This window comes from Camelus dromedarius, chromosome 16 (genome assembly GCF_036321535.1).
Source record: "Camelus dromedarius isolate mCamDro1 chromosome 16, mCamDro1.pat, whole genome shotgun sequence".
Classification (NCBI taxonomy): domain Eukaryota; kingdom Metazoa; phylum Chordata; class Mammalia; order Artiodactyla; family Camelidae; genus Camelus; species Camelus dromedarius.
In genome coordinates, this window is record NC_087451.1 from 33,530,413 (window position 1) to 33,553,863 (window position 23,451).

The window sequence follows — 23,451 nt, forward strand, 5'->3', positions numbered from 1 at the left end:
GGCAGAGGGGGCTCATCCTGGGATGCCACCCGGCCAGGGGTGACCTGGGCTCTCCCACCTCTCCGAGCGTGGCCAAGCATCCTCCAGGCTTTCCCCCAGCTCAGCGAGGCCGCTGGCAAGGATGGGGAGTCTGGGTATGGCTTTGGACAAGTGGGCTCCAAAACCAGAGAGCAGACTCTCCAGGGAGATGACCCCGAAGGCCAGTTTTGTGGCTGAGCACAAGATGCCGCGGAAGCTCAGCCTGAGTCCTCGCTGTCACCGGACTCGCGACCTCACCAGCGGCCCTCCGGCATCTCTCTCCTCCAGGCAACTGCCTCACGCCCCCGAGCATCCAGTGGCGACTCTCAGCACTGCGGAGAGACGGGCCATCAACCTGACTTGGGCCAAGCCCTTCGACGGCAACAGCCCCCTGATCCGCTACATCCTGGAGATGTCGGAGAACAGTAAGGCTTCTCGCCGCTCGCGCTCCACCGACTGCGGCCAGGGCGCCGCTGGAGGCAGACCTGGGGAGGCAGCCCAGGGCTAGGTTTCAGCACCCACCTCCTTCCTAGTTCTGTGCCTTTGAGCAAACGCTGTGGAAGCCCCTGCCCCACTTCCTCATCTGCAAAAGGAGCATGTCCTGCTTGGGTCATGTGACAAGGGGACGAGGTGACACACTTGCTGGACACAGGGCTATCCACCCCAGAAGCCCCCAAGACCGTGGCGATTATTTTTCTTTTTATCCTCCCAGTCCCTAAGATGTGAACTCCAAAATTAGCAGGTGTAATTTGAATAGCGTTTTAAATATCTTTTGCCTAGAGCTCATCTAGGGCTCATCGATCTGAGGGGAAAAAAAATGAAAACATGAGTGCGTCTCAGTTCCCATGAGCCCTTGCTCCCTCCCCAGGACCCTCGCACCCACTGGGACACGTGGGCTAAGGGGACCCAGAAAAATGCCGTGCCCAGCCTCTCCTGGACCCCTGCTGGGACTGGGAGGTAGGAAGCAAGATGCCCACCCCTGCCTTCGTTCTCTGTCCCTGTAGATGCCCCCTGGACCGTGCTCCTGGCCAGCGTGGACCCCGAGGCCACCTCCGTGATGGTCAAGGGCTTGGTGCCCGCACGATCCTACCAGTTCCGTCTTTGTGCCGTCAACGACGTGGGGAAAGGACAGTTCAGCAAGGACACGGAGAGGTGAGGGGAGCAGACGTCAGTGACTCCAGCTGGTGGGGAGCTTGCCTGCTGCCAAAACCAGTATGGCGGGTGGGGCCCGGCTTCTCCTCTCTGCCCCCACTAGGCCTCAGTCTCCGCATCCGTAGGATGGGGGGAACAGTACTCACGCCCGCCTCACAGGGCTGTGGTGAAGATTAAATGCGATCATACAAGGCATGGGATAAGCACTCACCAGATTTAGTTGTCCCTCTCACTGAGAGCCACGCAAGTTCCAAAACTTACCCCCTTCTGCTCTGCGTCCCCGTCTGTGTTAAGTGGACATGGAGTTCCAGAGACACCTCAGATCGACCCAGACCCCCATCTCCTATCCCTTGCCCATCACCAGACCCCGTTAAGCCTTCAACAAAGCTTTTTTAAAATGATGAAAACTGAGTAAAAAAAAAAAGCAGTTCATCCATTTTTAAATGTCACACAGTCACACCCACTTCTGTGGGAGGTGAATTCTAGCCCCCCAGGCCCCCGTAGAATGAGCAGCCCCCTCTAGCAAGAAAGAAGACATCGAGCAAGAGGTCAGAATGACAGTGACACCAATCCCGTGCCCCAGAGCTGCGTGCTTTGCTCATTTCTTTGTTTTAGTTTCATGTTTATTTTTATTTTTTCTGGATTTATTGAGAGACAGTTGACGTACAGCATCGTGTAAGTTTAAGGTGTACAGCGTGCTGATGTGACATGCTCCTATGGTGCAAAATGATTTCCCGCATGCTGTGAGCTAACACCTCCGTCCTGTCACATAATTACCGTTTCTTTTTTGTGGTGAGAACATTTAAGATCGACTCTCTCAGCAACATGCAAGGATGTAATGCGGTATTATTAGCTATCATCCCCATGCGGTACCTTCCATCCCCAGAACTTGTTGTTCTTATAACTGGAAGTTGATACCTTTTGGCCAACATCTCCCCCATCCCCCATCCCCCACCCCCCAGCCCCTACTGACCACCACTCGACTCTCTTTCTCTGAGCTCAGCTCTTTTAGGTTCCACATAGAAATGAGATCTACAATGTTAGTCTTTCTCTGACTTATTTCACTTAACATGATGCCCTCATGGTCCATGTTGTCACAAATGGTAGGATTTCTTCCTTTCTCGTGGCTGAGAAATCTTCCATTGTGTATCCATACTGCCTCTTTGTTATCCATTCACCTGCTGATGGACACTTAGGTTGTGTCCATATCTTGGCTATTGTGAATAATGCTGCAGTGAACACGGGGGTGCAGATATCTCTGTGAGATCCTGTTTTCATTTTTGTGGAACGGATACATACCCAGAAGTGGGATGGCTGGATCACATGGTAGTTCTATTTTTAATTTCGGAGGGAGCCTCCATGCTGTTATCCTGTACCAGTTCACTCTCCCACCAAGTGCACGAGGACCCCCTTTTACCCACATCCTCACCAACCCTTGTTATTTGTTGCCTTTTTGAGAATAGCCATCCTGACAGGTGTGACGCGATATCTCGTTGTGGTTTTGATGTGCATTTTCCTATTGGTGAGCGACGTCGGGCACCTTTTCGTGGACCTGTCAGCCATTGTATGTCTTCTTTGGAAAAATGTCTATGCCGCTCCTTTGCCCATTTTTAAATCAGGCTGTTTGGTTTTTTGCCACTGAGTTATTGCGTCAGTTCTTTGTATATTTTTGGACATTAATCCCTTATCAGATGTATGATTTGCAAATATTTTCCCCCATTCCATAGGTTGCCTTTTCATTTTGTTGACTGTGTCTTTTGCTGTGCAGAAACTTTTCGGTTGGATGGAGACCCACTTACTTATTTCTGCTTCTGTTGCTTGAGCTTGTGCTTGTAGTGTCAAGTCCAGGAAATGACTGCCAAGATCAACATCAAGGAGTTTTTCCCTGTGTTTTCTTCTAGGAGTTTTACAGCTTCAGGTCTTCAGTTTGTCTTTAATCCATTTTGAGTTCATTTTTGTGAGTGGTGTAAGACAGGAGTCCAATTGTGCTCTTCTGCATGTGGTTATCCAGTTTTCCCAGCATCATTTATTGAAGAGACTGTCCTTTCCCCATAAAGAAGAGTTAATATTGTTAAAATGGTCATATATTACCCAAAGCCATCTACAGATTCAATGCAATCCTTATCACAATTCCAATGGCATTTTCCACAGAAATAGGAAAAAAAAAAATTCTAAAATGTGTATAGACCCACAAAAGATCTCAAATAGCCAAAGCAGTCCTGAGAACAAAGAACAAAACCAGAGGCATCGCACTTGCTGATTCCAAACTATACTACAAAGCTGTGGTAACCCAAACAGTGTGGCACTCTTACAAAAATAGACACATAGACAGAAGGAACAGAATTCAGAGCCCAGAAATAAGCCCTCACATAGATGGTCATAATATTTGCTAAAGGAACCAAGAAAGCACTGTGCTCTTTCAAAGATGCTCTTAGGTGTATAGGCAGACCCCTGGCTTGAATCACTCATTGTGGTTTTGCCACGGTTCCAATAAGCTCGTGTCTCTCTGGCTTTTGCTAGGGGGTTGCCACAGGGGCTGTGACCCTCTAAAAGGAGGGAGACGTGGCAGGTAACAGCCTGGCGTGGGGAGTGGTTACAGGAGAATTTATTCACTCACTGTTTCTTGAGTACCTACTATGTGCCTATAGCTGTGTTTGGACCATGAGAGGTAGTGCTGGGAACAGAATGGACACGGCCCCCATCCTTCAGAGCTACAAAGCCCCGATAACAGAAGGCCTTGAAGTGCAGGGGAGCCATCCTATAACTTCTCCAGCCCTTGAGTCTCGACTGGGTGACTGTGATTCATCTTCCTAATGAAACTTCACCCTAATGGCCCTGAGTCACCAAGAGAAAGGTTAAATTACCCTTACTTCAGGCTTTCCAAAGACATGGGAGTGTGCAGTACATTTTGGAACAGCTATCCATCAAGAAACAAAAACCATAAAAATATACAAAAAGGGAGAGACATCCATCAGAAATAATTAACTTTTGTTTTTAATGGATGCATGTCAGTTATGTGAAAAATACATGGAGGTGGAACACTGTCCCCTGGCAATGCCAGAGAAAGACACGCAGTAGCACTGGGCTGCAGAGGCGGGCAGGTGCTGAAACGCTTACCCACACACCACGCCACCCCCACCAATGCCCCGCTCCAGCCCGGGCTCAGCTGGTTAGTAAAGGAAGCCTAGTTCAAGTACACCGCCAGCTGGTAACTGGGAAGTGAGTATTTAACACTCTCGCTTCTAAAATACTCAAACGCTCATAACGTCTTCAGCCCTGACTGCAGCTTCTTTGATAAGTGGGAAACCAAGGCCCGTGTCCCTCGGCTGCACAGAAAATACACGCACTTGCTGCTCCACAGTGTTTTTAAAAGTCTTCTTTCTACGTTGTGTCATTCGAGCTTCAACCACTCATAAAGCAAGCAAATGGAGCTTTATTACACTGCTTTTACAGATAAACAAGATCAGAGAGGTTAAGTGACTAGCCCAGAAGCACACAGCAATTGTGCAGCATCATCCAGGGACAGAGTAGGGTGGGGTTCGGCCTCGTCATATCCCATTCAACTCCTGCATTTGCCCTTGAGACTAGGAGTGAAAAGGCCTGCCCACTCTTGGTGTTTTCCTGTCTAGGGTCTCCCTCCCTGAGGAGCCCCCCACAGCCCCTCCACAGAATGTCATCGCCAGCGGTCGGACAAACCAGTCCATCATGATCCAGTGGCAGCCACCTCCTGAGAGCCACCAGAACGGCCTCCTCAAGGGCTACATCATCAGGTAGGCGTCCACCCCAGGGACAGGAAGGGCCACCCAGACCGGAGGGGAAAGAGATGGGGGAGAGTCAGGAGTGGAGTGGAAAACAGCAGATTCACAGCAGGTCCTTCTCCATCTAACAAGGACCAGACAACAAGAAACGCCCACACTGTGGCAGGAAGGATTGAGGTTAGACATCTAGAAGAACTTCCAGCAGAGAGAGCCTTGAAAACCAATAGGAATAGTTAGAGAGGAGACACAATGTAGTCTCCTAAGGGCTGTGTGGATGGGCAAGTCTACCAGATGTCAGGGATACACAGGAACAGGGCTACAGGGAGACCGGTAACTATCCAAGCGGTCAACTACCTCAGAAACCAAGAATATTCCAGCGCAGGCCGGATTTCCCCAGGACAGACCATGAGTTAAAAACTGGGCCAAGAACTGGTTAAAAACTAGAAGTCCTTTCTTTGGTCCCTACTGCAAAGTGAAACCCAGTTACATAGCCTTTTATTTTTACACTGGACTGTGTGGGTACTGTCCTGGTAAAACCTAAAAATGTATTATTAAGTTGTTCCTAAAATTTGGTATTCATAAAAGAAAATTAGCATGTTATTTGAAACTACTGAGAACTCTCATCAATATTCTGAACTCTGGCTGGCTACAAAATCCTAGGCAACTTCATGTGTCTTTCCTGCACGTGTACGCTCACAGCAGTGGAATTCTCGAATTTTGGAAGAAGTCACTGCTGGTTTGGCTGCTCCATCATCAGTTAATTTTGTTGTGGAATTTTGGTGAATCCTAAAGGGCGGTGGTTCTCAAAGTGTGGTCCCCAGCCCAGCAGCATCAGCATTACTTGAGCACTTGATAGGAATGCACATTCTCAAGTCCCGCCCCTAACCTGCTGAATGGGAAGCTTTGGGGTAGGCCCAGCGATCTGTGTTTGCACAAGCCCTTCGGGTGTCTTTGATGCACTCAAAGGCTTCAAAAACCACCGCTATGGGGTTTTTGAGATACATCAGAATAATATGGGGCTTCTAATTTCCCAATAATTAGACTCTAAGGTGTGTACTCATTGCAGTTCTCCTATGAGCTGTCCATCCTCCAAAGTCTGTCTGAACAGATCCCACTAGCCTGTGTTCTTTTTTCCAGTAGAAGGTGGAGATTAGTAGAGTAGGCAGTCTTGGGCATTTTTTTCTCTCCACCTGAGTGAGTGACTTCAAAAGAGGTGAGCCCATCTCCTAGAGGGAGAATGAAAATGAGCCCAAACTTTGGGGACCACACTCCCATCAATGGCTCCTCAAAGCGGAAACCAGTGAGCTCTTCCCAGGAACTCAGCATCCCTGGGTAGCCAGCCCACCACTGTCCTCCTCCCGCATCAAAAAGAATCCTCCAGACACATCCTCTAGACCCGTGTTATCCAGAGAGGTAGCCGTGGGAGAGTTGCAGCTATTTAAATTAATAAAAAATAAAAGAAACGACAAAGGTAGTTCCTCATTTGCACGAAGCACATTTCGGGTGCCAAACAGCCTCAAGTGCCAGCAGCTACCGTATTGGACAGCACAGATGTGGACCATTCCCACCACCACAGACAGTGTCCAGGGCACGAGGCCAAGCGGGTGACTCCGAGCCGCGGCATCCTGGCTTTCTCCCCTCAGGTACTGCCTGGCCGGGCTGCCTGTTGGGTACCAGTTTAAGAACATCACGGATGCTGACGTCAACAACCTGCTGCTGGAGGACCTCATCATCTGGACCAACTATGAGATCGAGGTGGCCGCCTACAACAGCGCCGGGCTGGGTGTCTACAGCAGCAAAGTCACCGAGTGGACACTGCAGGGAGGTGGGTGGGGCCCTGCACCCGTCCAGTCCTGACTGCCTCGGCCACGTCGCCCGTTTTACCCAGTCCCAGGCGGCTGCACGTTGTGCCCAGCTCCCTCGTCGTAGGGTGGGAGGGCTGAGGGGAGGATGAAGAGGTCGGGGGTGCACGTGACGAAGGCAGAGGCTTTGGGGCTACAGGGACCTGTTGCAAAGTTTCACGTTAACTGGATCGTGCGACAGCGCACATTGAGCATGGTACCTGAAAGCCGCCCTGAGCATGTTCAGATCCATCACTTTTATTTATTGCTGCACGAAGCACATTTCAAGTGCCCAACAGACACAGCTGCCAGCGGCTACCGTATCGGACAGCACGGATGTGGACCATTCCCACCACCACAGACAGTGTCCAGGGCACACGGCCAGGCAGGCTGACTCTGATGCGAGGCATGTGGAATAGACCGGACACGTTTTATTAAACCCAAACGAATCTACAGAAAGAGGGCGTTTCTTAAGGAGGAGCTGGGGGGAGGGGTGCAAAGCAGAGTCTGTAGACCCCGTGTGTTTCAGCTGCTTAACTGAGCAAGACAGACAGACTGTGCCTCCTCCACTCACAACGCCATCTCTTTGCTCTCTTCCAGTCCCCACGGTCCCTCCAGGCAACGTGCATGCGGAAGCCACCAACTCCACGACCATCCGCTTCACCTGGAACGCCCCCAGCCCCCAGTTCATCAATGGCATTAACCAAGGCTACAAGGTACGTGAGGCCCCTCCGTGCCCCTAGGATTCGCCGTCGGAGGCTGCAGACTGACAAGGCCGGGAGAAGGCGAGGGAGGGGGCAGGAGGGAGTTTCTGAAATGACTGGTTCAAGCCAAGTGGAGGACATAGGGTCAAGGCCATGGGCATGCGGGCTCTCTCCAAGGCCACACACAGGCCATGGGGAGTAGGGCCACTGGGACCCAGGACGAGGGTGCAGGTTCCACGCACGGGGACTGGGTTAGAAACAAAGCCAGGTATGTGGCAGGCCCAGGACCCCTGCATCGCCACGGCCCCGACAGAAAAACCCGGAACCCACCTGTGACCCCCAAGCGGCAGGCTGATGCGCATCCTGCTGGTCGTGTGTCCTCGGGCTGGACTAGGACTGGGACTCGGACAGCTCGGATTACCGGCCCGGCCCCGCCTCTTGCTTGCTTCCTGGACTCGTCCTGTAATCATCTGAGCTTCCTTCCTTCGATAAATAGTTATCAAGCCTGACTGTGTGCAGCGTTCCAGCTGCTGGGGAGCCGGAGTACATTCTGTTTCCTCGCTTAGGCTCGGAGCTGATGATCGCTTCTATTCCTCGGGGTTGTGTGAGGAGTGAATGAGAATATTTGTAATTTTTTGAGCAGAATGACAAACATATAACAAGCGTTTGGAAAACGGTAGTAACGGCAGTAGGGGTGGCTTAGTGGCTCTGGCTGCCCTCACGTGGCACCACAGGCTGAAACAGCGGACATGTATTTCCTGACAGTTCTGGAGGCCAGAAGTCCGAGGTGGAGGTGTCGACAGGGCGGGCCCCTTCTGAGGCCTCTCTCCTTGGCCGGCAGACGGCTGCCTTCTCCGCATCCTCACGTGTCTTCCTTCCCTCTGTGTGTCTCTGTCCAGATTTCCGCTTCTTATAAGGACACCAGACATACTGAGTGAGAGCCCACACTCATGACCGCATTTTAACCTAACTGCCTCTTTAAAGACTAGCTTCAGCGGGGAGGGTGCAGCTCAGTGGTGGAGTGCATGCCTAGCATGCACGAGGTCCTGGGTTCAATCCCCAGTACCTCCATTAAAAATAAACAAACAAACAAACAAACCTAATTCCCCTCAACAAAATTTTAAAGAAATAAAATACATATCTGGGGGTTGGGGGCTATAGCTCAGGGGTAGAGCGCATGCTTGGCATACACGATGTCCTGGGTTCAATCCCCAGTACCTGCATTAAGGGGGAAAGATTTTTTTTAAAGATTATCTCCAAGTAGTTCTGAGGTCCTAGGGGTTAGGACTTCAACATAAAAATTGGGGGAAACAATTCACCCCATAGTAGCCGTAATAGTAGTGGGGGGTGGGGTGGTAACTTTGCTGTAATTGTGACTGTACCAAAAGTCAAGACTTCTAACTACCCTTCCCGGCATCCAGACCTTGAATCCCACTCCTGGGTCTCTCCTCTCACCCCAGAGGAGCTCAGAGCTGACCTCCCCTAAGAGCACAGGAGATGAACAGATCACACGGTGCCTGATCCAGGCCACGTGCTACAGCTGCACCCCAGCAGCTCGCAGGTGCTGGAGGAGGACGTGGTGGCCCCCTCCAGATGTGGGAGCGAGGCAGGGCATTTGCAGGGCGTGTCACCAGGAAGCTAGCCATGCAGGGGAGAGAACGTCCCAGCTCTGGCTTGGAGCCCAAGGATCTGGTGACCTCACGGTGACCACAGACACTTTGGGAAGATTTCCACACCCTCTCTGTGCCACGTTTGCCCGTGTGCAACCACTCAGATTATTTCAGCCTGAGCCATTATTACTACAAGGTGGTGGGGGCTGGACAGGAAGGGGCTGAGGTTAAATCACTGAGAGAATTTTCTGCTGGTGTTTCGAGTTGAGAAAGGAGGGATGGTCCAGACCTGGAGACAGGGCCACCTCACTACCAGGAAGGTGCAGCACCAAGGCTGGGCAGGGCCTTCCCGGGCCAGGGCCAGACTGCAGGCTGTGTTGCTGGCTGGCTGGAAAGGCCTCCTAATTGGGACTCTGGGGGAAGGCAGCAGAGGGAAGGGGGAGGCCCACATTGTGCAGAGGAGCTGAGCTGGGAACAATTAGCTACTTGCTGCCAATTCTAAGTTTTCTCCCAGACTGGGGAGGGCTGGGCTGCGGACTTCTAAGACAAATGGCTCCCAGAGGGCCAAGAAGACCAGCTAAGTGGCTGGGACCATTAGGGCAACGACCCATTATAACCCAGACCTAGAGGAGGTGCAGAAACCCACCTGGCTGCCAGATCTAATTGGTGCCCAGCACCCAACAGCTGCTCTCTAAAAGTCAGCAGGGATGAACCACCCAGACAGCTGGAGCAGAGGAGCTGGTGAAAAAGTGAAAAAGAGGTCACGCTTTCAGGGCGCTTTTTGCGTACCAGGCAGGATGCCTGGGCTTCCCTCCCACCGTCCCCTCATGCAAGCCGCACAGGAGCCCTAAGAAATGAGTCTTGTTATCCTCACCCCATTTTACAGAGGAAGAAACTGAGGCTCAAGAGGCAAGTAACTTGTTCAGGGTAGCTGCAGAGCTCGGTTCAACCTCCAGAGCCTGCCTCTTGTCTTGAATTAAAAAGAGAATGTCACGTGACTTCATCTTAAACTAGTCCCCTAACATGATCTTTTTCCGAGTCCAAATGGATGCAAGTGGGGATGTTGTTTCTTGCTTCTCTGGCCTTCAGTATCACAGGGAGGGAAAAGCAGTGTCTGTCCCCTTCCTTACCTCCAGTGAGAATGGACCTTTTCTCCCCCTTTTCACTGTGAAAAATTTCAAACAGCCACAAAAATAAAGAGAAGACAACGATGACGTGATAAAACCATCATGCACGCTGTTGTCAAGTTACCAACTCGTGGCCAAATGTGTCCCCTCCCTCTGCCGCTCCCCTAGAGTATTTTTAAGGACATCCTAGGTATTGTATCATTTCATCCATAAATATTTCCGCAGGGAAATACTGCAGATAAAGCCTCAACTTAAAACGTAAGCACAATAACCACATGATCATTACGGGGCCTTAAACTACCTACATTCCCCTGACAGCACCAGCTGTCCAGTCCCCGGTTAAGGTTCCCCTGATCGGCACATCGTGTCTTTTACTAGCTGGTTTACTTGCCTCAGGATGCAAACGAGGGCCACACAACTGCAATTGGTTGAAGTTTTCTAGGTCTCAGTTGATCCATGGATTCTCTCTCCTTTCTCTCTCTCTCTTAATTTATTTGGTAAAGAAACTTAGTCATTTGTCCTATAGAATTTTCCACAGCCTGGATTTGCTGGCTGTATCCCTGTGGGCTCATTTAACACATTCCTCCGAACGCTGTATTTGCAGTAAATTGGAATGGATAACTAGAGGTTCGATCAGATTCAGATTTGATGTGTTTTTTTTTTTTCCTCAAAGTATTACTTCCTCGATGATGTTGTGCGTTTTCATCAGAAGGCATACAGTCTGGTCGTCTCTCTTGCTAGGATGTGGTGACCCCTGAGCGTCCTTACGTGATCTGTTATCTTAAGAGGGATTGCAAAATGCGAATACTTGAATATTATAATTTCTTCTTGATTTATGTGCTGAAATACTTTCCCAAAAAACAAAACGAATTTTTCCCTTAACAGCTTTTTGGTTATCTGATGGTTTAGTTCATCTGAAGGGAAAGCATGGCCTGTGCTCTGTTCTTTTCCGTTACTTAATAATTTTCTGAGTAATGAATTGGTGGTTTAGCATCTTCTAAGGTGACAGATGAGTTTGGATGGGGGAAGAGGGAGGCATCCTTCTGTTTTGTTTGGTTTTTGTTAGGATTGTTATGTACATAAGGATTTTTTTTTAACACCTTTGATATGTTTTAACCCACTGCCATTATTACTCTTAACGATGCCAAATTGACCCATCACTCACCTCTTCAAGCTGGGGAGTCCTTTTGATGTGGCCTCAGTGATCTTTGTTAGCTTTCTGGCAGGACAGAATGTTCCCAGCTGTCTCCACTTCCTGCACCATGCCTGGGAGCAGCCACGGCCTCCCTTTTCATTTCACTAGGGAATGGAAGTTAGACACCACAGTCTGGGCACTGGGGGCACTCCTTGTCCTAGCATTTGGGTATTGTTTCTAGCCCCTGTGAATGGGCAAGTCAGAAGTCCTTTTTTTTTTTTAAGTCTTGACGTTTTTATTGAATATAATGTGCTATGTGCAGAGCTGCCTGAAATGTGGACCTTGCTTTCCACTGCTAGAAATGTCTAGTAACAATTTGGGAACAGGTCTCAAGCTTGAGATTATGTGTATCCTGCAGTATCTGATAATTGCTAACCCAGGGTAAGTATGAAAAAAGGTGTTCAAATCAATACATTTTATAGAGAAAAACTGAAACAAATTGTGGGTGATGACACAGGGTATATAGGACCCAAAGCTAACGACCTCGAGCTGTGGAAAGATGCAACTCTAGCGTAAAGGACGGGAACAACAGGGCAGTACAAATGGCTGCTGAGCAGGACAGGCAAGTGACAGGAAGCTGGGACTGTGTGCTTTTTCTGTTCCCACACTTCCTGGTATGTATTTCTAGTCACCATTTCCACTCACATATTTAACATTTTTAAATCTGATTTTTAATTTAGCCTTGTTTTGAGAATACAAGGGAAATCACAGAGCTAAATTTTAAAATTCACACTGAAATACAGTAATATGAAAATGAACCTGCTAGTCATTCTGCTACTTTTTGGTGAGTAGATAGTCTGTGCCAGTCATTGTGAAAAAGCCTTTCTATTTTAAGAAAAAAATTTAACAAGGGTCACTTAGCAAAATACACCCAAAAGGAAATCCCAGTGCAAAGAAAGGTTTAAGTCAAGGCCTCACCAATTCGTACAGTATTAGCAATGTGTGTGTCTCAGTTTTCAAAACTCACTTTTAAAAGCTTAAACTTGGCCTAAAAGATTTTAAATGAAAATAAACTAGAATGAACAAACATGAGAAATGTTCCTCTTTGAATTAGGGATCTAGCACCTTGAGTTTTCAAAAAAACAAAGACAGAGAGAGGAAAAACAAAAAGCACACCTCCCCAGTGTGTTCACAATGGTGTAAAAGATCCACATTTAACATACTCAAAACTACTTTATAACTCAGATGACATCACTCCAGAAGTACTCTACCAAAATATTAATTGAGAAAAGCTGGAAATAGCTTTAGTTGATTCAATATCACATGCTAGTAGAAAGTTTGCATGAGCAAACACTGAAGAGGTAATTTTTTAATCCAGATTTCACAAACTCATGGTGTAAAATGGGTCCCACCGCTTCCTCTAGAGTTGATAACTGCTTTCCACTGCTTGTTGGCTGCCTGTGAAAATTTGACTGAAATAACTCAAATGCTACCATAAAACTAGTCCTATCCACCCATGCTGTTCTGGCCACTGTAGCCAGCCAGCCCCATGACAGCCACTCACGGACTGGCTCTCAAGGCCACTCGAAGAGGACTGGGTTGACACCCCCATGCCTTGCGTCATCTGGCTGCCGTAAGCCCCTTTGCTGGCCCCCGTTGTGGAATTCGGGAGAAGTTCTGTGTATCTGTGCTGCATGGTGGCCCTGTCTTTGGACACGGCCACCACGGCTGCTTCGTGAGCGGCAAAGTCAACATCAGCTCTGCCCGTCACTCTTCCATCAGGGCCAGTCTCAATATGGGCTCTCACGGGGCTGAGCGGAGAGAAGAAGTCACAAATGTCGCTCTCCGTGGCCTTGTAGGGCAGCACCATCACGGGGACGCAGTGCCCGGTGGTGCTCTGGACAGTGAGCTCGCCGCCTCCGTACCAGTGGTCGTACGTCCCAGAGGGACAGTAGCTGAGGTCTCTTCCGGACGGGTGGGTGGTGAAGCCGGAGCCATGGCTGAGGCCGCCGTGCTCCTCACAGCGCCCCCAGCCCGCACGGTAGGCGCCAGGCCTCCCCCTCTCCAGGCCTGCTTGCTTGGCAATGCCAGCGTGCCTCCTGGCTGTGCCGGGGCGGTCACACGGCCCCGGTTCCCACACCGACGTGAGCGTCAGCAGGGGATCCGCGTGTGACCTGACCTCTTCCTGACTGCTCTTGGACACCTCGATGTGCCTGTGCCCCGTTCTCTGCTTGTGCCTCCCTAGAGCCTTCTCAGCTAACTGCTGGGGGCAAACTGCACAAAGGCTTCCCCTGTGATCTTGCCCTCGGGGTCCACAGGCAATGTGATCTCGTTTGGCACTATTTCCAACCCTGAGAAGAACTGAACGATTCCTTCCTTGGTGCATCCAAATGGGAGTCCTCGAAGCTGCACAAAACCATCATTGGCGGCGGCGGCGCTCTTTGGGCCACTGTGCTTCAACACTCAATCCGTCTCAGTTCTGTGGGACTTGAACACCTCATTGGACAGGTGTCCCAGGCTTTCCCTGCTTTTTTTAAGGGCCATTTTTACATCTTCTTCTGATTCAAGTTCAACAAAAGCCTCACCACCCTGCCTGCCTTCTCTAGTGTAGATAAAATGAGCGCCTTCAGCCCCATCGTGAACTGGGCAGGTGGGGAGGAAATTCTGCACATCCTCAACAGAGCAGGACCAGGGCAGGCCACGGAGCTTGACCACAAAGACTTCACCTCCCTCAGGGGCCCAACATCATGGACACTTGACAGGGCAGACGGCAGACGAGCTTGGGTGCAACTTTTTGTGGCTTAGAGAATAGCGAGGGATGCCCACAGTCGGAGACGCTCCAGGTTAGATAACGAATTATCCTAAAAAAGAGAGAGACAGTATTTTTGCCTTAGTGCCCCAGCATTCCCGGGGTGACTAGAGGCAGCAGTGCCCGGGCTGGGATGGGCTCCAGAAATGCTTTAAGGTAAAACATACACTGATACTTCCAATTCCATTTCAAGACTGTAAGTTTTTTGTTTTTGTTTTTTTTTTAATAATCTCATTGGTCTTTTGTCTGTATCTCTTTTCTCCATGCTGACACTCTGGTTCCTTCAACACCAACATAATTACTCACTTATCTGATCCCACGAACAGCTTCGGAACCGTAATATCAACACCATGATTACCGAAAATAGTTCCAGATTGTTTGTAGTTCTTTCTGTTCTTAGGGTGCCTCCCACCTGGGATGTGCTTCCCCCCGTCACTGTGCTGCAAAGTCTTTGAAATAGTTTCTTCCTGTGTGATTTTGCTACAGCTCGATGCACTGTGAGGTTCATTTGTTTCATTTTGGTTTTGATTTTGGGGGATTGATTTTCTTAAATTTAATTTCATTCTATGATTATGTAGTATATTTACTGGTTCCAAAGTTAAAGCTACAGAGCAAAGCAAATTTGGAGAAAATTAGCCTGAATTCTGGTCCTCTTCCCTCCCAATGGAATTGATCTCTTTTTGTTTGGTTGATTACTTGGGGTTTCCCTTCCGTTTCTTTAACATAAACTAATACATGCACTTGTAAGTGTGTATTCTCACCTTCTTAGATACATGACCGCATACTCTACATACTTGCTTTATCTTACTTTTTAATTTGCATTATATCCTGGAGATCACTCCATGGGAATATATAGAGATATTCCCTTTTTCTTTTGAGGGGGTGTTAATTAGGTTTATTTGTTTATTTATTTAATGGAGGTACTGGGGCTTGAACCCAGGACCTCCTGCATACTAAGCACACGGTCTCCCACTGAGCTATACCCTCCCCCTTCCTTGTTCCTTCTTTCATAAATCTGTATTGCACTCCATTCTGTGGATCTTCCATTGTTTAGTCAACCAGCTCCTAGTGATGACATTCCTGGTTGTTTCCAGTCTTTTACTGTAACAAACATTCCTGCAGTGAATAGTTTCGTGCATACATCTTTTCATAGTGTCACATGTAACTCTGGAATAGATTCTTGGAAATGAGATTGAGGTCAAAAAGCAAGTGTATATAATTTTGCTGCCATTGCCAAATCACCCCCATTCTTTTTAAAATTTTTAAATTTAATTTTTAAACAGGAAACAGTTACATGAATCAAAGACCAAGAAATGTAAAAATATAAACAAATAGCAGAAATCCTTCATCCTCCCCTAGTCCCTCATCTGCCTGGTTCTATACTCCCTAGCCTTGAAACTCTCCCCACTCCAGGTAATCGCTGTGGTTAATTTCTTACATATCTTTCCATGATGTTCTGTGTGAATCCTTGGAAATGCAGAGATGGAAAGATAGAGGGAAAGACAAAGAGAGAGAGAGGGAAAAGAGAATTTCCTCTTTTTTTTTTTTTAACTCCAGTGTCTAGCAAGCCAGATATACTGTCCTATAGTAATATACACGTGATGCCTTACAGCCCATAATGCCGTCTCCACCGGAAACAAGAGGCACATCAATTTAGCCCTTTTACCAGCAAGATAACTGTTACTGCCCCCTATAACAGCCTAAGGCTCAGAGAGGTTGAGTGACTTTCCCAGGGTCACACAGTAAGTGACAGAGCTGGTCTCATTGTGATGATAAAACGGGACTGGTCAGTGATGGGCTTATCCCAGTGCCAGGCACACAGTCAGAGTTCACCAGACTACATCCGTGTGTGTGTGTGTGTGTGTGTGGTGTGTGTGTGTGTGTGTGTGGTGTGTGTGTGTGTGTGTGGTGTGTTGAGCACGGATATCCACCCCGTGGCTGCCCAGAGCCCAACTCCTTTCAGGCAATAGAAGTGCAGAAGACAATTCTATTGTCTTCCTGGCCCTGAGGGAGAAGCTCTTAACCCTAAGCCCCTTCCTCTTCAGATGCACTGACAGAAAGACAAGTGGAGTAAATATTTCCAAGCAACCCCCGCCCTGCCGCCATCCTGGGCTTTGGGTCTGGAACTGCAGGATGACACATGGTCATGAGTCCACAAGACCACACTCCTGGCACCCTGGGCACATCTTCATGCCATTTCTGAAGACAGTTCCCTGTGATACTGTTTTCAGGCACCTGTAAAGACAGTCTTCGGCCTTAATTTTTTTTTTTAATGGTAGTGATCATAATTGGCCTAAGCCCAATAAAATAATATTTACCCAGATTTTGCACTTACTGGGGAATACACCACACAATTAATTCTAACGGTGTAATTAATTCAAATTTACATTAATTAAATTAAATTAAAACATCAAACTTGTTTCTTAATCTACTCCAAAGAAGTTCAGCAATGTAATTGCTATGAAACAAGATAACTAAAATAAGGACCATATTTAACATACTTATTAAATGCCACTTAGTATTTCTGATTAGTATTTTTAGGGTCTAATTAGTGTCTAATTTGCTATAGGCTATCTCTTCACAATACCAATTTAATTTCAAAACATCCTTTATAAACACACGGCCATGAAAAGGAGAAGATTAAGCATTGTTATGGGCGTGAGTTAATCAGGAGACATCGGCGGGGCATTGTTTTATGTCTATAAATACCCATGCTTATTAAAACTCATCAAGTGTTGCTTTTCACCATTAATTGCTATTTAATCAACTTCAGATAAATGAGGAAATCTCTGAGACCAGCTGTCATTGTTAGAGACAGATGAAGGGCCCAGAAATCGGGATGGGGTGAGAGATCAGGAGGCAGGGAGTTTATGCAGTTATGGGTGGGATGTGCAGAGCAGAGATGAGACAGAAAGCGATGCTGAATTTCCAGGTGAGGTTTTCTCGCCGGCAGTCCCTCTGTAGGAGATGGTTAAGATTGAAATCGCAACTTAGAACAAGTTTAAAAGAATAAAAGTTAGCCGCACACTGAAGTTCCAGCTTAGAGGAAGACTCTGAGGAAGTTTCTGCCCCAGCCAAGGCGGAAAAAGGCGTGGAAGCCCAGGTACGGGAAGCAGAGACCCTCAGCTTCCTAGGAGCTGTGTGAGATAGAGTAAGTCACTTAACCTCTCTGAGCTTCAATTTCCTCATCTGTTAAAAAAAATAGGATCAGCTTCATGAGTGCTCAGCCTGTGTGGTCACTTAGGGACCCACGCTCAGAAGGGCCCCGTGTTCAGTTCAGTGCTCTGCTGCTGTCTCTGGAAATTCTTCATAACTTTCTAAATTAAAAAAAATTTTTTTTGTTGGTTTTGGAAATTCTTAATAATTTTTGAAGAAGGGAGCTTCCATTTGCATTTTGCACTGGACCTGCAAATGATGTAGCGCACCTTGGTAAAGAACTTCCCTGTGGGGTCGCTGTAGGGATTGAGGGAGAGATGATTCTTTGAAAGTACCCCACCCGGTGCCTTGCTTAGAGTAAGTCATTCGGTGAACAGAACAGCACACCAAAGTGATCTTCCAGAAAGACAGATGCTCCAGTGGCCTATGGGTGTCTGCAGAGTCTTCCCTTCCCTGGAAGGAGGGACCCTGGGGAGCTGGGCTCCTGGACACTCTCTGGCCATTGGCCCAGCCGGTGGGAGAAGGCGCGGCCTCTGCTGGCACATTCTTGCTACCCTGCTTGAGCTGCTGGCCTCTCTGCAGCTGATCGCCTGGGAGCCGGAGCAGGAAGAGGAGGTTACCATGGTGACAGCCCGGCCCAACTTTCAAGACAGCATCCACGTGGGCTTCGTGTCTGGCCTGAAGAAGTTCACCGAGTACTTCACCTCGGTGCTGTGCTTCACCACCCCCGGAGACGGGCCCCGCAGCACCCCCCAGCTGGTGCGCACCCATGAGGATGGTAGGCAGCACCCAGCCCCTGCTCGCTCTGTTCCCCCCTCCCACCCGGGCTAGGCTGGACACTCTAGGCACCGGGCGGCCCTGGTCCTGCCTTCTAGCCTGGGGCACCCCTGGAGCACCACGGGCTGTCTTGCTGGTGGCCTCTCTCCTGCTCTAACTGGCATGGGGTGGGTGGGGGGCCCTTTTGGGGTACAGTGCCTGGGCCTGTGGGACACCTGAGCTTCAGTGAAATCCTGGACACGTCGCTGAAGGTCAGCTGGCAGGAGCCAGGCGAGAAGAACGGCATCCTCACAGGTGGGCACCGTGGGGACCGAGCTGGGGGGGAGACCGGCCGGGAAGGGTCGCCCCGTCCATCCCCCTGCCTTCGACATCATGTTCATCCAGAGCCTCCCCACAGACCACTCTTTCCTGGAAGGGACTCAGAGGAGGTTCTTAGCCTCTCTGCTCTGTGACACACCCCAGATCTTCAGAAACAGGCCCCCCATAGTCACCACAGTGACTCGCTCTCCGTCCTGTCATCCCCACCCAGTGGGGGCAGCCCTCCAAGGTTACACCCAGGGCCCCAGGCAGGATGTCCCACCTCCCTCGGCCCCCTTGCTCCCAGTGCGTATCTAGCTGGTGAGGACCTGAGAAGCAGAGCAGAAGGTTATGGTCACACCACATGGGGGGCTCCCCAGGGTACCGGATCTCCTGGGAGGAATATAACCGGACCAACACCCGAGTGACCCACTACCTGCCCAACGTGACCCTGGAGTACCGCGTCACGGGCCTCACCGCGCTCACCACCTACACCATCGAGGTGGCCGCCATGACCGCCAAGGGCCAGGGCCAGGTGTCCGCCTCGACCATCTCCTCCGGAGTGCCTCCAGGTGGGTGCCCGCTCTCAGCGCAGGACTCCTGGCCTCTTGTTCTCCTGATCGGGAAGAGGCCTCTTCTTTTTCAGGAATATGGGCTTCTCTCCCATGGAGCTCTCCCCTCCCTGGGGTCTGTGGTTCCCGGTCCTCCTGGAGCCAGCTTCATCCTCATGATTGCAAGGCTGTGTGGGCTGCTGCCGCCTCCTCCCCTGGCTCTCAGGAAAGCCTCAGCCCCCACAGGACCCCACCCATATGCCCTCCGCCCTTTGCCCCCTCCCTCCCTTCCCCCATTCCACACCAGATTCCACATCAAGCAATGCTGTCTATGATTTGGGGGAAGAATTCTCACTGTCACCCAAAAAGCCCAAAAGGGACTCCAACCAGTGGAAATGTTGGTTGGGAAGTAGGAAGAGGTGGGTGGGAAGAATCTCACGCGCTGTGGAAAGAGCAAGCCAGGTTCTACGCCCAGCTCTGCTTCTGCCAGGCTCTGCAACCTTGAGCAAGTCAGGTGGCCCCTCTGTGCCTCAGTTTCCCCATCTGTATCTCTGGGGAGATGCACTGGGTAACCATGTGGCCCTCTCTGAGTCTCTAAGTATCTGAGTCTGTAAGTCTATGCCTGTGTGGCCAGAATCCCTCCGCACGCCTGCCAAGCTGGCTCAGATACCTGGGCTTCAGTCAGCCCCAAGTGTTAATAGTAACACTGACGAGTATTGATGTAGTGCTCATCCAGCCCAGAGCTAAGTGCTTTATATGCATTTCATTTCATTTCAATTCATTTCATCCTCCCAACCACCCTGAGGCAGGCAATATTATCATCTCCATTTCACTGAGGAGGCTGTTGTGGCACAGAAAGGTTAGGTAACTTGCTCAAAGACACACAGCATGGATGCAGTGGAGTTGGATTCCAACTCAGACAGCCAGACTCTGGAATCTATGCTCTTTCTGTTCATCCTGAGCCCCAAGATTCCTGATCAGAATACAAGGGCTGCCTCCTATCCCTACCCCTTCTACTCTCCCTCAGCCATTGTTGGGTTTGGGAGGGCTGCAGTGGGTGTGTGGATGGAGAGGATTCATGCCCAGCCCCTGTGTCCTGGCCCTGAGAGCCTCCCTGGGGCCCTAGGAGGGACTCTCAGCCCCTAAACCTGCCTCAGGTCCCTGGTCTGAACTCAGTGAACCACTGATGCCAGAATGAAGACTTGTCAGCTGGGCGAGACCTCAGCCGTGCTCCTCCTGGGAGGTTCCTAGGAAATGTGCGACACACAGCCCCCTCCTCGCCCAGAGAGTCCTGTTCCATGTGCAAGGACTTTCTTCTCACCTGATCTCCCTTCCTGCCTTGTTTCCCTTTTCCAGAACTCCCAGGGGCCCCCACCAACCTCGGCATTTCCAACATCGGCCCCCGCTCCGTGACCTTGCAGTTCAGGCCAGGCTACGACGGGAAGACCTCCATCTCCCGCTGGCTGGTGGAGGCCCAGGTAAAAGCCTGCTGGAGGGGAACTCTACAACCCGGACAGCCTGCTCCCTGGCCTTGGCCATGCCCGTGCTCTTAAATGCAAGTCTTATGTGTGTTTGCATCTCTGCATCACAAGCAACTATCAGAAAGCCAAGTACACCAAAAACGTCCTCATCTCTACCTCCACCTCTCCTCACCTGTACATTGTACACACGTGTGTTCACACACACACACACACACACACACACACACAGAGTAATCCCCTCCGGTCGCGGTGGTGCCTGGCTGGCCTAGAAAAATAACCAGCTGCTTCCTGCAGCCCTTTACTCCTGTGGGTCTCACCTTTGGCCGCACCAGGAGAGCGTTCAGAGGTTCCAGCTCCTGGGTCCCCTCCTCCAGAAATTCTGATTCTGATTTAGCTGGGGTTTTAGAAGCCTGCCAGGGTGCCCAGGAGAACCACCTGGGGAGCTTACTAAATGCCCAGACTCCTGGGCACCACCCCCGGGGATTCCGATTGGCTGAGTCAAGGGCAGGGCCCAAGAGTGGGTTTATAATAGGCATCCTATGAGATTCTGATGCAGGAGGGCTCAGGGTCACACTTGAAGTCATGTTCAAGGACCCGGAAAGCTGGTCGCCCCATTTGGTGCCCTCCGGGTGAGCCCTGGGGTTTGAAATCAAGACCTTCCCTGAGCAAGGCTTTACCTTCCAAGAGCTGGGGCTCAGAGCACCAGGCTGGCCAGATCTAAGGGTGTTTCCCTCTTCAGGTGGGCGTGATCGGGGAGGGAGAGGAGTGGCTGCTGATCCACCAGCTCACCAACGAGCCCGACGCCCGCTCCATGGAGGTGCCCAACCTCAACCCCTTCACCTACTACAGGTAATGGGGCCAGAGAGGAGGGCGCTGCCCAGACTGGGAGGGGCTTTGGCTTCGGGGTCCCGCCCTCCCCATTTAGCTCATCTCTTCCTCCCCATCTCAGTTTCCGCATGCGTCAGGTGAACATTGTGGGCACCAGCCCGCCCAGCCAGCCTTCTAGGAAGATCCAGACCCTCCAGGCGCCCCCTGACATGGCTCCAGCCAACGTGACCCTGCGCACGGCCAGTGAGACCAGCCTGTGGCTCCGCTGGATGGTGAGGCTCCTGCGAGGGCAGTGGGGGTGGGATGTCTCCTTGGTCCTCATCACCCTGTAAAGTTGTCCCTGCCTCCGAGGGGCCCCATCAAAGAGGCGTGCACCTGATTACCTCCAGCTCCCTTTTTCTCTTTTAGCCAAATGAACAAATGCCCCACGTGCGGAGGGGGACACTGATAAGTGCCAAGCATGTTACACTTACTCTTTCCTTTTAATCCTCTCAGTAATCCTGCAAAGGACACTTCACTCTCCCAATTTTCAGCTAAGAAAACAGAGGCTCAGAGAGGTTAGGAATTCACCCTCAGCCATATAGCTCCTCGAGGTGGTTCTGGGATTCATATGTAAGTTGTCCCACCACGCCAAGTTAAAGATCGCTTTTGAGGTTGAGGGGGAGGTGGGGGAGGGGCTTTCAGACTGTCCCTGCAGATTGGGGTTCCAGGTCAAGGGTCATTACCCCCCGCACTCTGCACAAGGTCATAATACTCATGGAGTGAGGGCTTCTCCTGCCAGGCGCTCTTCTGAGTGCTTTCAAAGTTGGTCCTCAAACCCTCTCCATGAGCCTGTGACAGCCAAGGGATCCTGGCCCCCACTTTACAGATAAGGAAACTGAGTCAGAGAGAGGTCGAATATCTGGCCCAAGTCCCCCCACATCCTCCCATACCACCGAGTTAACAGCAGGGCTGAGAATCCCAATGCTGGCCCCCCAATCCCCAGCTCAACTCCTGAGCACCTTCTGGGGGACAGGAGAGGACATTTCTCCCCCGGGCATCCCCCGGGACAGCATTTCCCAGCATAGATCCTACAAAGTAGCAATCTGAGAGGAGCTCCTAGACAGGTAAACGCGGGGACAGCACCACGTAGCCCGGCTCCTTAGGGAATCCGGGGGTGCTGGCTCCAGGAGGAGCCTGCTTGGCTCTGCCTCTCCAGGCCCCTCCGGCCACACAACTCCTTTTTGCTTCCATGGACGCTCTCTTACTAGTTGCATAAAACACAACTTACAAAACGCTGTTCTGTGGGCCGGGGTTGACTGCAAAGTCATTCCTGCCCTTCGCTTACACGGACAGCCTGATGGAAGCTGCTAAGGGCCATCAGCCCTGGACAGGCGCTGGTTAGTCATTACGATTCCCTCCCAGGAGGCTGGCACCGCCCCGGGCAGAGCTGTCTTTCCGCCCAGCCCAGGGCGCCCCGGGCACACGCAGCCTTCTGTCATATTCGCCTCCCCAAGTCACTGCTTCTCCCCTCAGCTCTGCTCCCCTCCTGCCTCTCACTTTAAGGTTTTGAAATATTAAAAGGCTAAAAAATCCAATACCCAGGGGGAGGGGATAGCTCAGTGGTAGAGTGCATGCTTAGGATGCACGAGGTCCTGGGTTCAATCCCTAGTACCACCACTAAAAAGGAAAAAAACAGTGTTTCCTTTTAAAAATAAATAAATAAAATAAAAAGTCTGATACCCAGAGTGGGGGCTGGAGGGAGAGTAAATGGCAGTGGCCCCCGGCACCTCCAGCCCCACCTAACGGTGCACTGCCCGGTCCCCTCCCTTAGGGGTCAGGGAGCCTGAACTCGAGGCCGCCTCAAGCTCTCAGGCCCATTGATTGCTGTCTTAGTGGCTCTGATCTGCTTCACTGAGTGTAGAGGGTGAGGCAGAGGCTGAGGAACAGGAGAAAAGTGGGTCAGAATATGGGGAGCCAGGAGGTCACAGGCTCTTTGGAGCCCCTGGGAAAGCAAAAGGGGGGAAGGTGGGGGCTGAGGGCTCCCTGGTTCTAGCTCTGCCACCTTCAGAGGAGAATCCGAAGGCTGGGCCCTCGGCTCACACCTGCTTCATTCAGATCATAGGCTGCCCCCAACATGCACACACCCCCACTGCTTTTCAACACTGCCCAAGTTCATCCAAGTGACCTTGAGCCAGTGACCACAGCCCCACTGCCTAGTCATAAGG

At 50.5% G+C, this 23,451-nt stretch overlaps 1 protein-coding gene and 1 pseudogene across 3 annotated transcripts in view; one reads left to right on the forward strand and one right to left on the reverse strand.

Moving 5' to 3' along the window:
- Positions 1–23,451, forward strand: part of SDK2 (sidekick cell adhesion molecule 2) — a 247,926-nt gene that overhangs the window by 180,222 nt on the left and 44,253 nt on the right. For all 3 annotated transcript variants that reach the window (XM_064495585.1, XM_064495586.1, XM_064495587.1), the window contains exons 14-24: positions 307–443; positions 1,023–1,170; positions 4,800–4,940; positions 6,572–6,753; positions 7,370–7,485; positions 17,893–18,088; positions 18,283–18,381; positions 18,765–18,956; positions 20,292–20,413; positions 21,156–21,265; positions 21,366–21,516. In XM_064495585.1, the coding sequence (XP_064351655.1) occupies positions 307–443; positions 1,023–1,170; positions 4,800–4,940; positions 6,572–6,753; positions 7,370–7,485; positions 17,893–18,088; positions 18,283–18,381; positions 18,765–18,956; positions 20,292–20,413; positions 21,156–21,265; positions 21,366–21,516 (1,594 nt within the window). The remainder of the gene's footprint in view (positions 1–306; positions 444–1,022; positions 1,171–4,799; positions 4,941–6,571; positions 6,754–7,369; positions 7,486–17,892; positions 18,089–18,282; positions 18,382–18,764; positions 18,957–20,291; positions 20,414–21,155; positions 21,266–21,365; positions 21,517–23,451) is intronic.
- Positions 12,852–13,927, reverse strand: LOC105104320 (heterogeneous nuclear ribonucleoprotein F-like; annotated as a pseudogene).